Source organism: Saccoglossus kowalevskii, chromosome 8 (assembly GCF_978046115.1).
Source record: "Saccoglossus kowalevskii chromosome 8, keSacKowa6.1, whole genome shotgun sequence".
NCBI lineage: Eukaryota > Metazoa > Hemichordata > Enteropneusta > Harrimaniidae > Saccoglossus > Saccoglossus kowalevskii.
In genome coordinates, this window is record NC_140648.1 from 19,159,843 (window position 1) to 19,172,548 (window position 12,706).

General features: G+C 37.4%; 1 protein-coding gene across 1 annotated transcript in view; it reads left to right on the forward strand.

The window, feature by feature from the left end:
* LOC100329029 (ionotropic glutamate receptor NMDA2) overlaps positions 1–10,683 on the forward strand; it is a 33,265-nt gene extending 22,582 nt beyond the window's left edge. Inside the window, exons 7-11 of the mRNA XM_002733217.3 lie at positions 2,447–2,607; positions 3,548–3,729; positions 5,474–5,715; positions 5,883–6,022; positions 8,731–10,683. Of these exons, the coding sequence (XP_002733263.3) occupies positions 2,447–2,607; positions 3,548–3,729; positions 5,474–5,715; positions 5,883–6,022; positions 8,731–9,160 (1,155 nt within the window). The 3' untranslated portion in view covers positions 9,161–10,683. The remainder of the gene's footprint in view (positions 1–2,446; positions 2,608–3,547; positions 3,730–5,473; positions 5,716–5,882; positions 6,023–8,730) is intronic.
* Positions 10,684–12,706: the final 2,023 nt, after the last annotated feature.

Genomic DNA, 12,706 nt, shown 5'->3' on the forward strand with positions numbered 1-12,706 from the left:
CATATATTAGGACTGACTGACACGTTGCGACTTCAAGTTACACTGAAATAAACAAACATAACATGTACTGCAACAGTACGTGTGTCCGATACATTCTCTCTTTCGAGAATGTCTTACGATGTTAGTATTGTATCTTGTGATGACAAGTCATTATATTTCCACCACCGTGAGCGAGAACTTGATCTTCGAATAATGCAGGAAATCGGCTTGCCCACCATTACTCCACAAATGGAAATATTGCATGTGTATATGTATTTAAATATTTCTCGGTAGTGTTGGTGGGTAATACGCTTTTTGAACTACAGCTAATGTGTCAATAAATCACTTTACGCCATCCCCTTGTTTGCTGGAAAGGACAAACTACTTCAAGCCTGATTCATTAAAAATTTCACTTATTTGTTTCATGTGATGAAATATTAAATACACTATTAAAACATTGTCTGTAGTGGTGGAACTACGATATACATTGCAGTTAATTGTAATTAGATCGGCACTGCGCCCAATGAACCCTAAACCTCTCAGTCTCAGTCGGCAAGTGAAACGATTATTTAATAAAGCAATGTCGTCTAATGATACTGATAATGATATCTGGATAGGTAAAGGCGAATTGATACGATGAGTTAAAATCCCGGTGATTGGAACGGTGACTCTATCGACATACGTAATATGGTAGCTTGCCATAAACAGTATCGATCACCTAGACCACATATTGATTTTTTCCGTTAATTCCTCTTAAGCTCAACGTGAGTTTAGAACTTTACGTCATTAAGAGATCTCGTTTGTCACTGGCGTTAATTATCTGAAATTCTCCTTCTGTGTGTCATCGGGTAATTTGTTTTACATTACTTCGCACAGCAGTAAAGCTTTTCATTACTCAACGTCGTACACCGCTATACACGTAATTATCTAGTGAAATAGATACAGTTGTTAATTCCAAAATAAATCAACTTGGAAGTTAATGTATTTTTTACACAATATATTCACGTTAACACGAGCTTGAAGAGATTCAATGATTTTAGGATGGACGTGGTTAGACCACTTTTTAACCCAGGATTATCTAACCTTTGTTACGTCTTTCACTGTAATTGACTATTTTAAAGTCCGCCGGAGAAATATTTGTAGATCAATTTGCCATTAGAAAGAACCGCTGGGGTGGAGCTTAACGGCAATATAGGTAGCAACATAACATATATTATTTCATGTATCTAGATCGAATCTTTTGTGTAGAAACTTTGAAAACTGGATATGTATATTCCATTTAAACACAAAACTTTGATAATGTCCATGAAAATTACTTGCAATATATTGATCACCTATGTCGTGACTTTTAAAGTTATCCCTTCAAAGGTTAACTTGAGTGCGTTAACTTGAAAAGACGTAATTAAACATTGGGTCTTTTATTTTATGGATGCTCATATGTTGATAAATCTTTAGAATATTTTTTTTTGAAAAAAACACAATTGGAAATATTTTAGCATTATTGCATTTACTTGAAATCTGTCACTGTATGGAAAGATAATCTCAATTTTACCATTTCTGATATCAAAGAAAAACAAATTCTTTGAAATCGTAAAAATAAATAGATAACTTATTTATGTGAACCAAAACGGTTACAAATCATTCTGTTTTGCAGGTTTGATAAACAAAAATGAGCATTTTAGAAATTGTCACCAAGCAGTGGTAAATTCTTATCTCTATATACGTAAAGTTGCATTTTTAAACACTTATATTAAAAATGCTAATGAGTCACGGCCACTATATGTACGCCTCTCAGATGTTAAGGCTCCTACGTTTTTGACCCAAATAGTTCAGGGACCACTACAATTTCAAAACACAAGATGCTGGAACCACAATATGTATACCCCAATAACTGCCTAAAATGTCAGAGTCACTCTGTTTTTCCCTCAGTTGCCAGGTCAGTGAGCATGCTGCACACACACCCTCCCCTCAAATAACTTACTGAACCAACCAACAGCAGCCTGTACATGTATTATGCAGTATATTCACATATATTCTATATTAAACAAGCCATTCATGGCACAGTTCCAATTAGATTTCAAGCTTACTAAATCAGAAATATGGCTCGGAAACAGCATGTAAAAACAAAATGGCCGCCAGTCGACCATTTTGTAGAATTAGAATAAAAGTTTGAGGTTTCCAAGAATATATATTGATGGAGGACAGCCGTATTTCATTACTGCTCAATTTGTTTGTTTGTGAATACCAATGATTTATGTACATTCGCAAACTTGCAAGTTCAAAAATGTTTTGATTTTACAGATTGTGTAAAACAAAACAAACTTGAATGGGGAATAATTTTTATTTTGTGACTCAATGATAATTTAAAAAACATCGGGAAAAAATAAAACACAGCAGAGCATGGACTTCTTCAACTATATATATAACAATGAACAATGCTTTCATTCGGTCTTATTGTTCCCATCAGCTTCAATACCCACTAAGTTCACGAAAACCACTCCGATTCGCGACGGTGGCCTCAAGTAGCGTGGAAAATTTGATCAAAAAGTCCAACAAGGAGATGCACACCTATATGCAAAAGTTTGTAAAACGTAACACCACCGAAGCGGTCAATGCATTGAAGAGAGGGTAAGTAATTGCATCTGTCTTATATATTCTAAATATAATTTTGTTATGACAAACTCGGAAAACTAGGTCACAATTTACTGCATTTCAGGTGACGGAACTGATGATGCAATCCTCTACAATCTACGTGTTTTTGTTGTTGCGTTATCAGGAATCGCTTTACGTAGATATACATTTATTAAACATAAATTGATTGGCAACATGGGGTAATAGTAACCTACTTTTATCTCGAGGGTGAACACATGATACTTACTATATCATAAAGTTTTTTTTTTCTAGATGGGAAATATAATGTATGTCAGAATTATGCGCTTTTTTAGAAGTATCTTACACAGGGAAAAGTTGCACTCGCGACTTACACCCGCAGCACTGAGTTCCTAACGAAGGGAATTGAGCATGTTGTCGTCTGCTTTAAAAATATATACCATTTTGTAAATTGAAAATCAATGTACACGCATATAGGAGTAATACTGTTCTTTTTCTACAGTGATGTTAGTCGGATTCTATAACTCACTTTGCATCACGGGATTTGATATTTTTCATCGAGCGCAAACAATAAACAAAAATATGCCATATGCTATCGACTAATAACTATAAACAGAATTTTCGGTTATCTAACCAGTGTTTTTTTTTTTTTTTTGCAATTCCATTCAATCAAAGGAGGGCGCTTCGGAATTGCATGATCGCAGCCAAATCTGCCAGTGTTGCTGTATTTGAAATACTGAGAATTAATTTAAAACTGTATACAACTGAGAGATGTATTGATAAATTATTGCGCCTCCAACGATACAGAACGACAGTATGTATAATGACATAATTACGCCATCAACGGTAAATAGCGGCTGGATGAATAGATACATTATTGTGCCAGCAAAGATTCACCCTTCAGTCTGGGTACCCACTACCCACTATTTTATCAAATTTGTGTAATCTTCTGTTTCAGTGAACTTGATGCGTTTATTTACGATTCTGAAGTTTTGAATTCTTTTGCTAAGAAGGACGACCATTGTGACTTGATGCTTGTTGGTGATGTCTATGCAAGTACTGGTTATGCTGTCGCATTTGAGAAAGATTCTCACTGGAAAGAGAGGTTCGACTCTAACATTCTTCACTATAATCATAATGGTAAGAAATTCCTACGAAAAGGGAAATATAGACAACTGATCATCTACCCTTGATAAAAGTACATGCTTTGTGTGCACAATGTATAATTACTTATAATAATTCGAATATCTGTGGTACTTTCAGATGCCAAGTAAAACGCAGCGGTGTTTTAAAGCGCGGATATTTGGGACGGTATTTACCCAACCTCAACTTCTCCAGGAAAAAAAATATTTTCACCTATATATCTTGTGGCGATTTTTCAGAGACTGATAAATAACCGCATTTTGAACCGTATTATTACCAGAAATAGTGTCCCCGGAAATAGTGTGAAGTCTTCAAAAATAACTATATTTCTCAATCGTAATAGAGTAAACCAACGGAAATCAGTGTTCACAGTCGGCGATCATTGATGTAAATAAGCAAGGACGATATAGAATATCTTAAGTACGTGCGAATAAATTAGATTACTGCGTTGGTTTTTAGTCTTTAGAAACTACAAGACGAACACATGAATTGACTCTGAACAAATAAAAATTACTACATGTGTTTAATAAATCTTACATTGAAGGTAACTCGCGAGATATTTATGATATAATGTATACTTTGATAAATTTAATGCAGTAAACATTGCAAAATAGGTTCGAAAAATAAAGTAAAACACAATTATGCATAATATTTTTTTACTGACCTATATGTTTGCACAGAAGTAATTCATTACCGTATTCCTAAATAAATCGATAGAATGATGCAATGTTTACTGTCGAAACAAAAAAATGCATTTCAAATATGATAAAACATACCAAAAAATATACAATAATGTCATCTTATGTATCCTGTATACGTTTGCATCTTTGTGTTTGGTTCGTACCCGTATAAATCACGGTATCTTCATTCGAGCTAAATGTAATTTTCATAATATAACATATCACGTCAAGTTTTTTTGATAATAGTATTCATTATACTATAAGGTTATTACGAGGATAACTAAAAACATGCACGAAGACAATACAGCGGAAGTATCGACCGACGCACACCAGAACACAGTAAACATTGACTACTTGCAATGACCTCTGCAGTATATGTCATTCGTATACTAACTGAACATACTTTATATGTCACATTTAAACTGCACATGACTGTACGTATACCCATCTCACGGGAGGTGGGCAGAAAGAAACAGCCTGTCAACTGTGTCATATAAGCACTGACATTTTAGAACGTATTGTGTATCAGTACTTGAACACACATTTTGCACCTATCTCATTTGACGACTAATTACCTAAAAGTACATTTACCTGCCAAGACAACGATATACAAGTAACTCTACAATACAGTATGACGCAATAATACAGCTCTCTCCCGATCGTAAGGATGGATTTCGACATGAGCGACTTCCCATACCATTAAAATGCATTCCGATTTCCGTTCACGGTGATCGTCAATAATATACATTTGAAATAGGAAAAATCTTTTTAAATTCTTTATTTGGTTGGTTATTATATGGGAATGTTGGCATTTGCAATGTGTCTACAATTTTTATAAATTTAAATAGAGATGCAAACAACTTTCTTTGAAATGTGATACATTATTTTCCAGAGGTATCTACTACTGTTTTTATTCATACGACGCCACCTGTGCCCACACGTTTACATATTTTCAACACCAACGTAGGAGGCGCTACCGTCCCAGACGTTTTCCAGTGTCATACGTACAATCATTCATGATACGCGTGTTAAATTCATTACATTATATGTATTGTTTTCAGGGTTCCTCCAGAAAATAAGCGATACATGGATGGAAAGCACATGCGACACCGTTGGTGGAAACACGGCGTCGCGCCAAAGACTTGGAATAGAAAATCTTGCGGGTGTGTTTTATCTTCTGTCAGCGGGGATCCTGGCAAGTTTGGCGGTGTTTATCGTTGAACACTTCTGTAGAACGTGCTGTCAAAAGATTCAGTGCTTTGAAGGACATCGGAAGAAACAATCGCTTTCGGTTCTAGTTCAGGTGACAGATACGACCAGATGTTTATACATAACATACAAATATTATTTATGAATTTTGAGAAACGGAACTAAGTAGTATATTTGGGCTGCATGGCGTTTCCGATGATGAACATATCTATTAACGTTAATCCTAATCACTAGTAACATCCTTACTTGTTCTTTCGTTAGGTCGTTGCACAAAACCTCTCGACTCCACATCGAGTCGCCAAAGAACCAGTGTGTCACAATATCGGCTGTTTACGACAGACAACAGAGTTGCGCCGAACAAGAAGTCGAATAGCGGAACTTGAAAAAGCTTTAGCAAAAAGGTATTTTACAGTAATCGGAGTTGTATCTTATACCCACGTGCATGTTAGTACACATCTAGTATATTGTACGCAAATAACACCGAATAAACGGCAAGGTAAAGACTATGTCTAATATAGTAAATACGTACTGCGTGCGTGACTCGAACCGGCGCTCGCGTACGGCACCTAATCGCCTAGCTTCACGCCACTACACGTCTTCCCCTCGGCCACCGGGCATCCCCAAAAAAGATGCTTAATAACCGAGCTTATTACGTGCAGAGAACGTGAAACCCGTCCACGCGATACGCGCCACACAGCATGGCCAGAATGCGGCAAAGGCCTTCAGATCTGGCTGTAGTAGGATGGTGAAAGTAATGGTACAGCATTTTAACAGTGAATAAGTACTGAGAAATAATTTTTAAACTCATAGTTGCTGTCGACATAGGAAGTAAAGTAAGCAAATAACACCGAATAAACGGCAAGGTAAAGACTATGTCTAATATAGTAAATACGTACTGCGTGCGTGACTCGAACCGGCGCTCGCGTACGGCACCTAATCGCCTAGCTTCACGCCACTACACGTCTTCCCCTCGGCCACCGGGCATCCCCAAAAAAGATGCTTAATAACCGAGCTTATTACGTGCAGAGAACGTGAAACCCGTCCACGCGATACGCGCCACACAGCATGGCCAGAATGCGGCAAAGGCCTTCAGATCTGGCTGTAGTAGGATGGTGAAAGTAATGGTACAGCATTTTAACAGTGAATAAGTACTGAGAAATAATTTTTAAACTCATAGTTGCTGTCGACATAGGAAGTAAAGTAAGCAAATAACACCGAATAAACGGCAAGGTAAAGACTATGTCTAATATAGTAAATACGTACTGCGTGCGTGACTCGAACCGGCGCTCGCGTACGGCACCTAATCGCCTAGCTTCACGCCACTACACGTCTTCCCCTCGGCCACCGGGCATCCCCAAAAAAGATGCTTAATAACCGAGCTTATTACGTGCAGAGAACGTGAAACCCGTCCACGCGATACGCGCCACACAGCATGGCCAGAATGCGGCAAAGGCCTTCAGATCTGGCTGTAGTAGGATGGTGAAAGTAATGGTACAGCATTTTAACAGTGAATAAGTACTGAGAAATAATTTTTAAACTCATAGTTGCTGTCGACATAGGAAGTAAAGTAAGCAAATAACACCGAATAAACGGCAAGGTAAAGACTATGTCTAATATAGTAAATACGTACTGCGTGCGTGACTCGAACCGGCGCTCGCGTACGGCACCTAATCGCCTAGCTTCACGCCACTACACGTCTTCCCCTCGGCCACCGGGCATCCCCAAAAAAGATGCTTAATAACCGAGCTTATTACGTGCAGAGAACGTGAAACCCGTCCACGCGATACGCGCCACACAGCATGGCCAGAATGCGGCAAAGGCCTTCAGATCTGGCTGTAGTAGGATGGTGAAAGTAATGGTACAGCATTTTAACAGTGAATAAGTACTGAGAAATAATTTTTAAACTCATAGTTGCTGTCGACATAGGAAGTAAAGTAAGCAAATAACACCGAATAAACGGCAAGGTAAAGACTATGTCTAATATAGTAAATACGTACTGCGTGCGTGACTCGAACCGGCGCTCGCGTACGGCACCTAATCGCCTAGCTTCACGCCACTACACGTCTTCCCCTCGGCCACCGGGCATCCCCAAAAAAGATGCTTAATAACCGAGCTTATTACGTGCAGAGAACGTGAAACCCGTCCACGCGATACGCGCCACACAGCATGGCCAGAATGCGGCAAAGGCCTTCAGATCTGGCTGTAGTAGGATGGTGAAAGTAATGGTACAGCATTTTAACAGTGAATAAGTACTGAGAAATAATTTTTAAACTCATAGTTGCTGTCGACATAGGAAGTAAAGTAAGCAAATAACACCGAATAAACGGCAAGGTAAAGACTATGTCTAATATAGTAAATACGTACTGCGTGCGTGACTCGAACCGGCGCTCGCGTACGGCACCTAATCGCCTAGCTTCACGCCACTACACGTCTTCCCCTCGGCCACCGGGCATCCCCAAAAAAGATGCTTAATAACCGAGCTTATTACGTGCAGAGAACGTGAAACCCGTCCACGCGATACGCGCCACACAGCATGGCCAGAATGCGGCAAAGGCCTTCAGATCTGGCTGTAGTAGGATGGTGAAAGTAATGGTACAGCATTTTAACAGTGAATAAGTACTGAGAAATAATTTTTAAACTCATAGTTTAAAAACGCGCGTATCGCGTGGACGGGTTTCACGTTCTCTGCACGTAATAAGCTCGGTTATTAAGCATCTTTTTTGGGGATGCCCGGTGGCCGAGGGGAAGACGTGTAGTGGCGTGAAGCTAGGCGATTAGGTGCCGTACGCGAGCGCCGGTTCGAGTCACGCACGCAGTACGTATTTACTATATTAGACATAGTCTTTACCTTGCCGTTTATTCGGTGTTATTTGCTTACTTTACTTCCTATGTCGACAGCAACTATGAGTTTATTAGTATATTGTACAGCTATTCATCTGTAATTGCACTTGTATTAATGCGTAGGTTTTTTATTAATAATATGTGTACATCTCGAATAAATAATATCATAACATGATTGCGTGCGAACATTCGCATCTGTTACAATATTAAAAGTCTTTACAGCGATCAGAAAATGAATTAACTAGAAAAAATTAACTGATTTTCGTAGAATGTCATCGACTTCAGAGATGTACTCAAATGACCCAAGCGAAGACAAACCAGGCCGTGAATATACGGATACACCACCTCTGGAAAACGGCGACCATCTGCGTTCGTGTGGGCCGTGGCATCGTAAAACTTACGGCGACATGGCAGTGGATCAGGAAGAATTAGTGCCACTGAAGCTTTCAGATCAACATGACATAGTTCCGAACAACATATCGTCGTCAAGGCGTCAAAACAGAATAGCTTCCAACCCGGTACAGCTACTAAAAACTTCCACCTTTCTCCAAAAATACAACTCGAGCTTCCTTGAAGAAGAAGAACACTCAGAAGAAAAAAGGAAACGTTGCTTAGTTAGACAGTATTCGGGACAATGCGTTGCATCACTAAACGCCGAGGACGACCTTGAAGAAGTTGACTTGGAAACAACGGTGTAATAACCTTGTACCTTGATATGATTGTACCTTAATTATGTGTTTATTTTTATCCCATAAAAGGGTAATTTACATGAATGAGCTAAACACTGAATATATCTGCACAATCGACCAATTCGCCGCGTCACTTACTGGCATCCCTCACTTTTTCTAGTATATAAATCTTTTTTTGCAATAATGAAATTTAATGCAATTAATATAATAATTTAAACAATATATTTTTTGAGATATCTTCCAATGATCATTGAGACATTATTCGAATATACGATTGAACAAATGTATGAAGAAATCAAATTATGATCAATTACAAACAGGAAGTAGAAAATGTATTTTATAGTTGCGAGTTCCTTGCGTTGAAGATCATCGTCGTGAAAAATCATCCTGGAAACCTTCTCTCGAATACAGTCCTGAGTAGCTAAAAGCAGTGAAAGGTTTGAAAAGTTCGATGAATTCATACGATAATCATTCTATATAATCCTAAGATGTTTTCGCTTAATAATGACGTCAGCAGACACCAGTGATTTTAACCACAGTTGTATACCAATCCGAGCCGTAGGCCACTGACGGTAATATTGACGTCAACATGAAAGAAAATATTGTGGGATTACAGATAAAAATAAAACGACGACGAAGTGTCGAAACAACGATTTTAAATATATTATTTCGCGCGCCTAGTATGTTGTGTTTTCGGTACAAATTTGATCTTTCACGAGAACACGCTTGTTCTATTTGTTAAATATTTGCTATACAACATTTGTTTGAACAACTGAATAATAGTCCGGATAACCTGTATTATTATACATCTGTCACCGTAACGCTATAAGTTACAGGGTGCCGTAATTTTACGGTATTTTACGGGGTATTTTCATTCTACCATATTAAGAAAAGCGAATGCCAATTATGGAATGATTAAGCGTCCTCTAATATTAACAACAAACATGGCTGCCAACAGGGTTTGACCGGACTCCACACACTGAAGTTCGTTGATTCTGCTCTAAACTTTTTGGATTTCGGCATTCCCATGATGTATCCTTGGAAGTAAAAGATGTATAATAATAAGGTTATTAAGACGATACCTCAAAGTATGCACGCAGACAATACGTCGGTCGTCGCTACTTCCGCTGTACTGTCTTCGTGCCTACTTTGAGGTCTCCTGTTACAGTACAACAAAAACAAGTTCGACAATATGAGATGTAAAACTGTGATAAGCATGTTCGGGTGTAGTTGTGTATTATCGAATATTTTGACAAAATTCATACTGTGTATTGATTGAAATTATCAAAAGACGTTTTTTTTTTCACTTTCAGGGTAAATTTTATCTCTACGTTTCGTTCATTTTGCGAATGATAAATGCTTCTCTATACAAACAATTGTAACCCACCTGTTATTATTATCTACACGCGTGGTAAGTGGATCAAGCCCTTCCCCTCATTTATTGAATTTTCAGAATATACTTTGTTACATTTCATGGTGCGTTTGTTACATTTATCAATTAAGACATTTTCTAATAAAGAAATTCATTCTGAGTTTGTGTTAATTTCTCCTACGTCTGTATGACGCATTTATTTATACATTTATATAATAAAAAAACAATGCAATTATCTCCGAAACACATATTGTTAAATAACATATGTAATGAAGAAACTATACGGTTACCAACTTATCGTATTGCATTCTAATATCAGCAAATCACACTCGAAATAAAGCGATAAACAATTACGTAATCATAATTTTCACAAGTCGCGTAACCAATTGTTCATTGTCAATTGAAGCCCATAGATAGTCACGTAGTAACGGTAGCATAATATATTGTAGTCACAACTCCGTATGTCGTATGTATGTTATTCCACTTACCAACATTATTCGATGAATAACTGGTATTGCAACTATCAGTAAAAGTGTGTATCTAACTAAATCTACACTGTAGATTAATGCGACAACAATCTTGAGCCGTGCTTTGTTATTTACTTTCTACTAATTTTATTTGACAACAACTAGTTAATATAGCTAAAACGTAAAATAGTAGACTTTGCATAGTACATATCACAAATTTGTTCTTTCAAAAAAAAATTAAAATACAATGGAAGTTTGTTACCAGCATATTCTTTGTTGTATCACTCTGGTATGTAGATATCTATTGCTCTCTGCCTAAACATGAACATCTTAAACATTCCCCATCCTGAGCTAACCACACGGCGTAAACTTTCTTTCACTACTGATACCGTGGATGAAGATGATTTGCCATGTATTTTGAAGATTTTCACTTTATGTGGTGACCTGCGCCTACCAAGCAACTTCCTCTTACAAGTACAAATTCCTGGCTTCCGGTTACTTTACTGTAGAAATGTTCAAGAGCTCTACACAAAAATGCTATTTTGTACCTGTGTAGTGTCATTTTACATCCAGATTAATCTGGATATATCCATGATCGCACCACGTTTTAAGAGCAGGATTGATGTTGATAAACTTACATCAACACCTTTATAGTTTAAGCACTTATTCAGGAAAACACATTTAGTAGACAAGATGCCTTTGGTATTGGTGAACGTTTTATAGTATTAGGTAATGCGAAGTTTTTTACCGTGTTAATGACACCCCAGCTATTAAGATAGATAGGGTCATTCAAGATGGATAATTGCTGTCTTCTGTCTATGTAATTGCGAGCGAGATAATGAGCTTCTTCCAAACATTAGCCACCGCAGTAATTGCGTAAAAGGATTACTCGGTGTATAAATGATTGAACTTGTTACGAAATACAAGAAAACGTAAGAATGGACGTCACTGGCTCGAAAACAATCTATTTACCAGTTGAAATCGATTACAACGAGCAAGTAACTATATAACTAAAATACAACCAATAAACGCATATCCATTGGCAATTACTTATTCAAAATTTCACTGACCAATAATACTTCACGCTGACATGTTTACTGACCGGTGCATAGCTGCTATGATTTCTCGTAATAGATGTCTTCCCAGCCACGTGCTGCCAAAGTGACCAATGTGTCCAACATACAACAAGCATATTTACACCAGAAACTCAGCAATACTGCCTTACTTCTCGTATGTACGATAAATGGATGGGAAGAAAACGTTCTACGGAATTCGTGATAAACTAACCGACATTACCAAAATCGGGATATATTTAAATTTACAAAATGTAGGGTCACACATTATTTAGCTCTAAAGCGAAAATAACTTTTTCAACTGTGGATCAAATGGTTTAAAATACAAGTTTATGGACATAACGGCAACTGCAATTAAAAAGTATGGCCAAGGCATTACATTAAATTAATGAATTATAGGTAAATGGATTCTTAGGTATACAGCCGAGAAGTGATGCAACATTTTTCGAGAAGAGCGAGAACGTCCAGTTCAAATAGAAATCCATAACACCGATATGCGGATTTTATAATAGTTTATTCGTCGTTCATAGCCATCACTTATACTTACTGATTGTAAGTAATATATTTTATTTTTAAATGTGTTGAAACTGGTTTTTTAACTGAATTGGACAAAAATTGCGACAGACATACATACGTACATGCA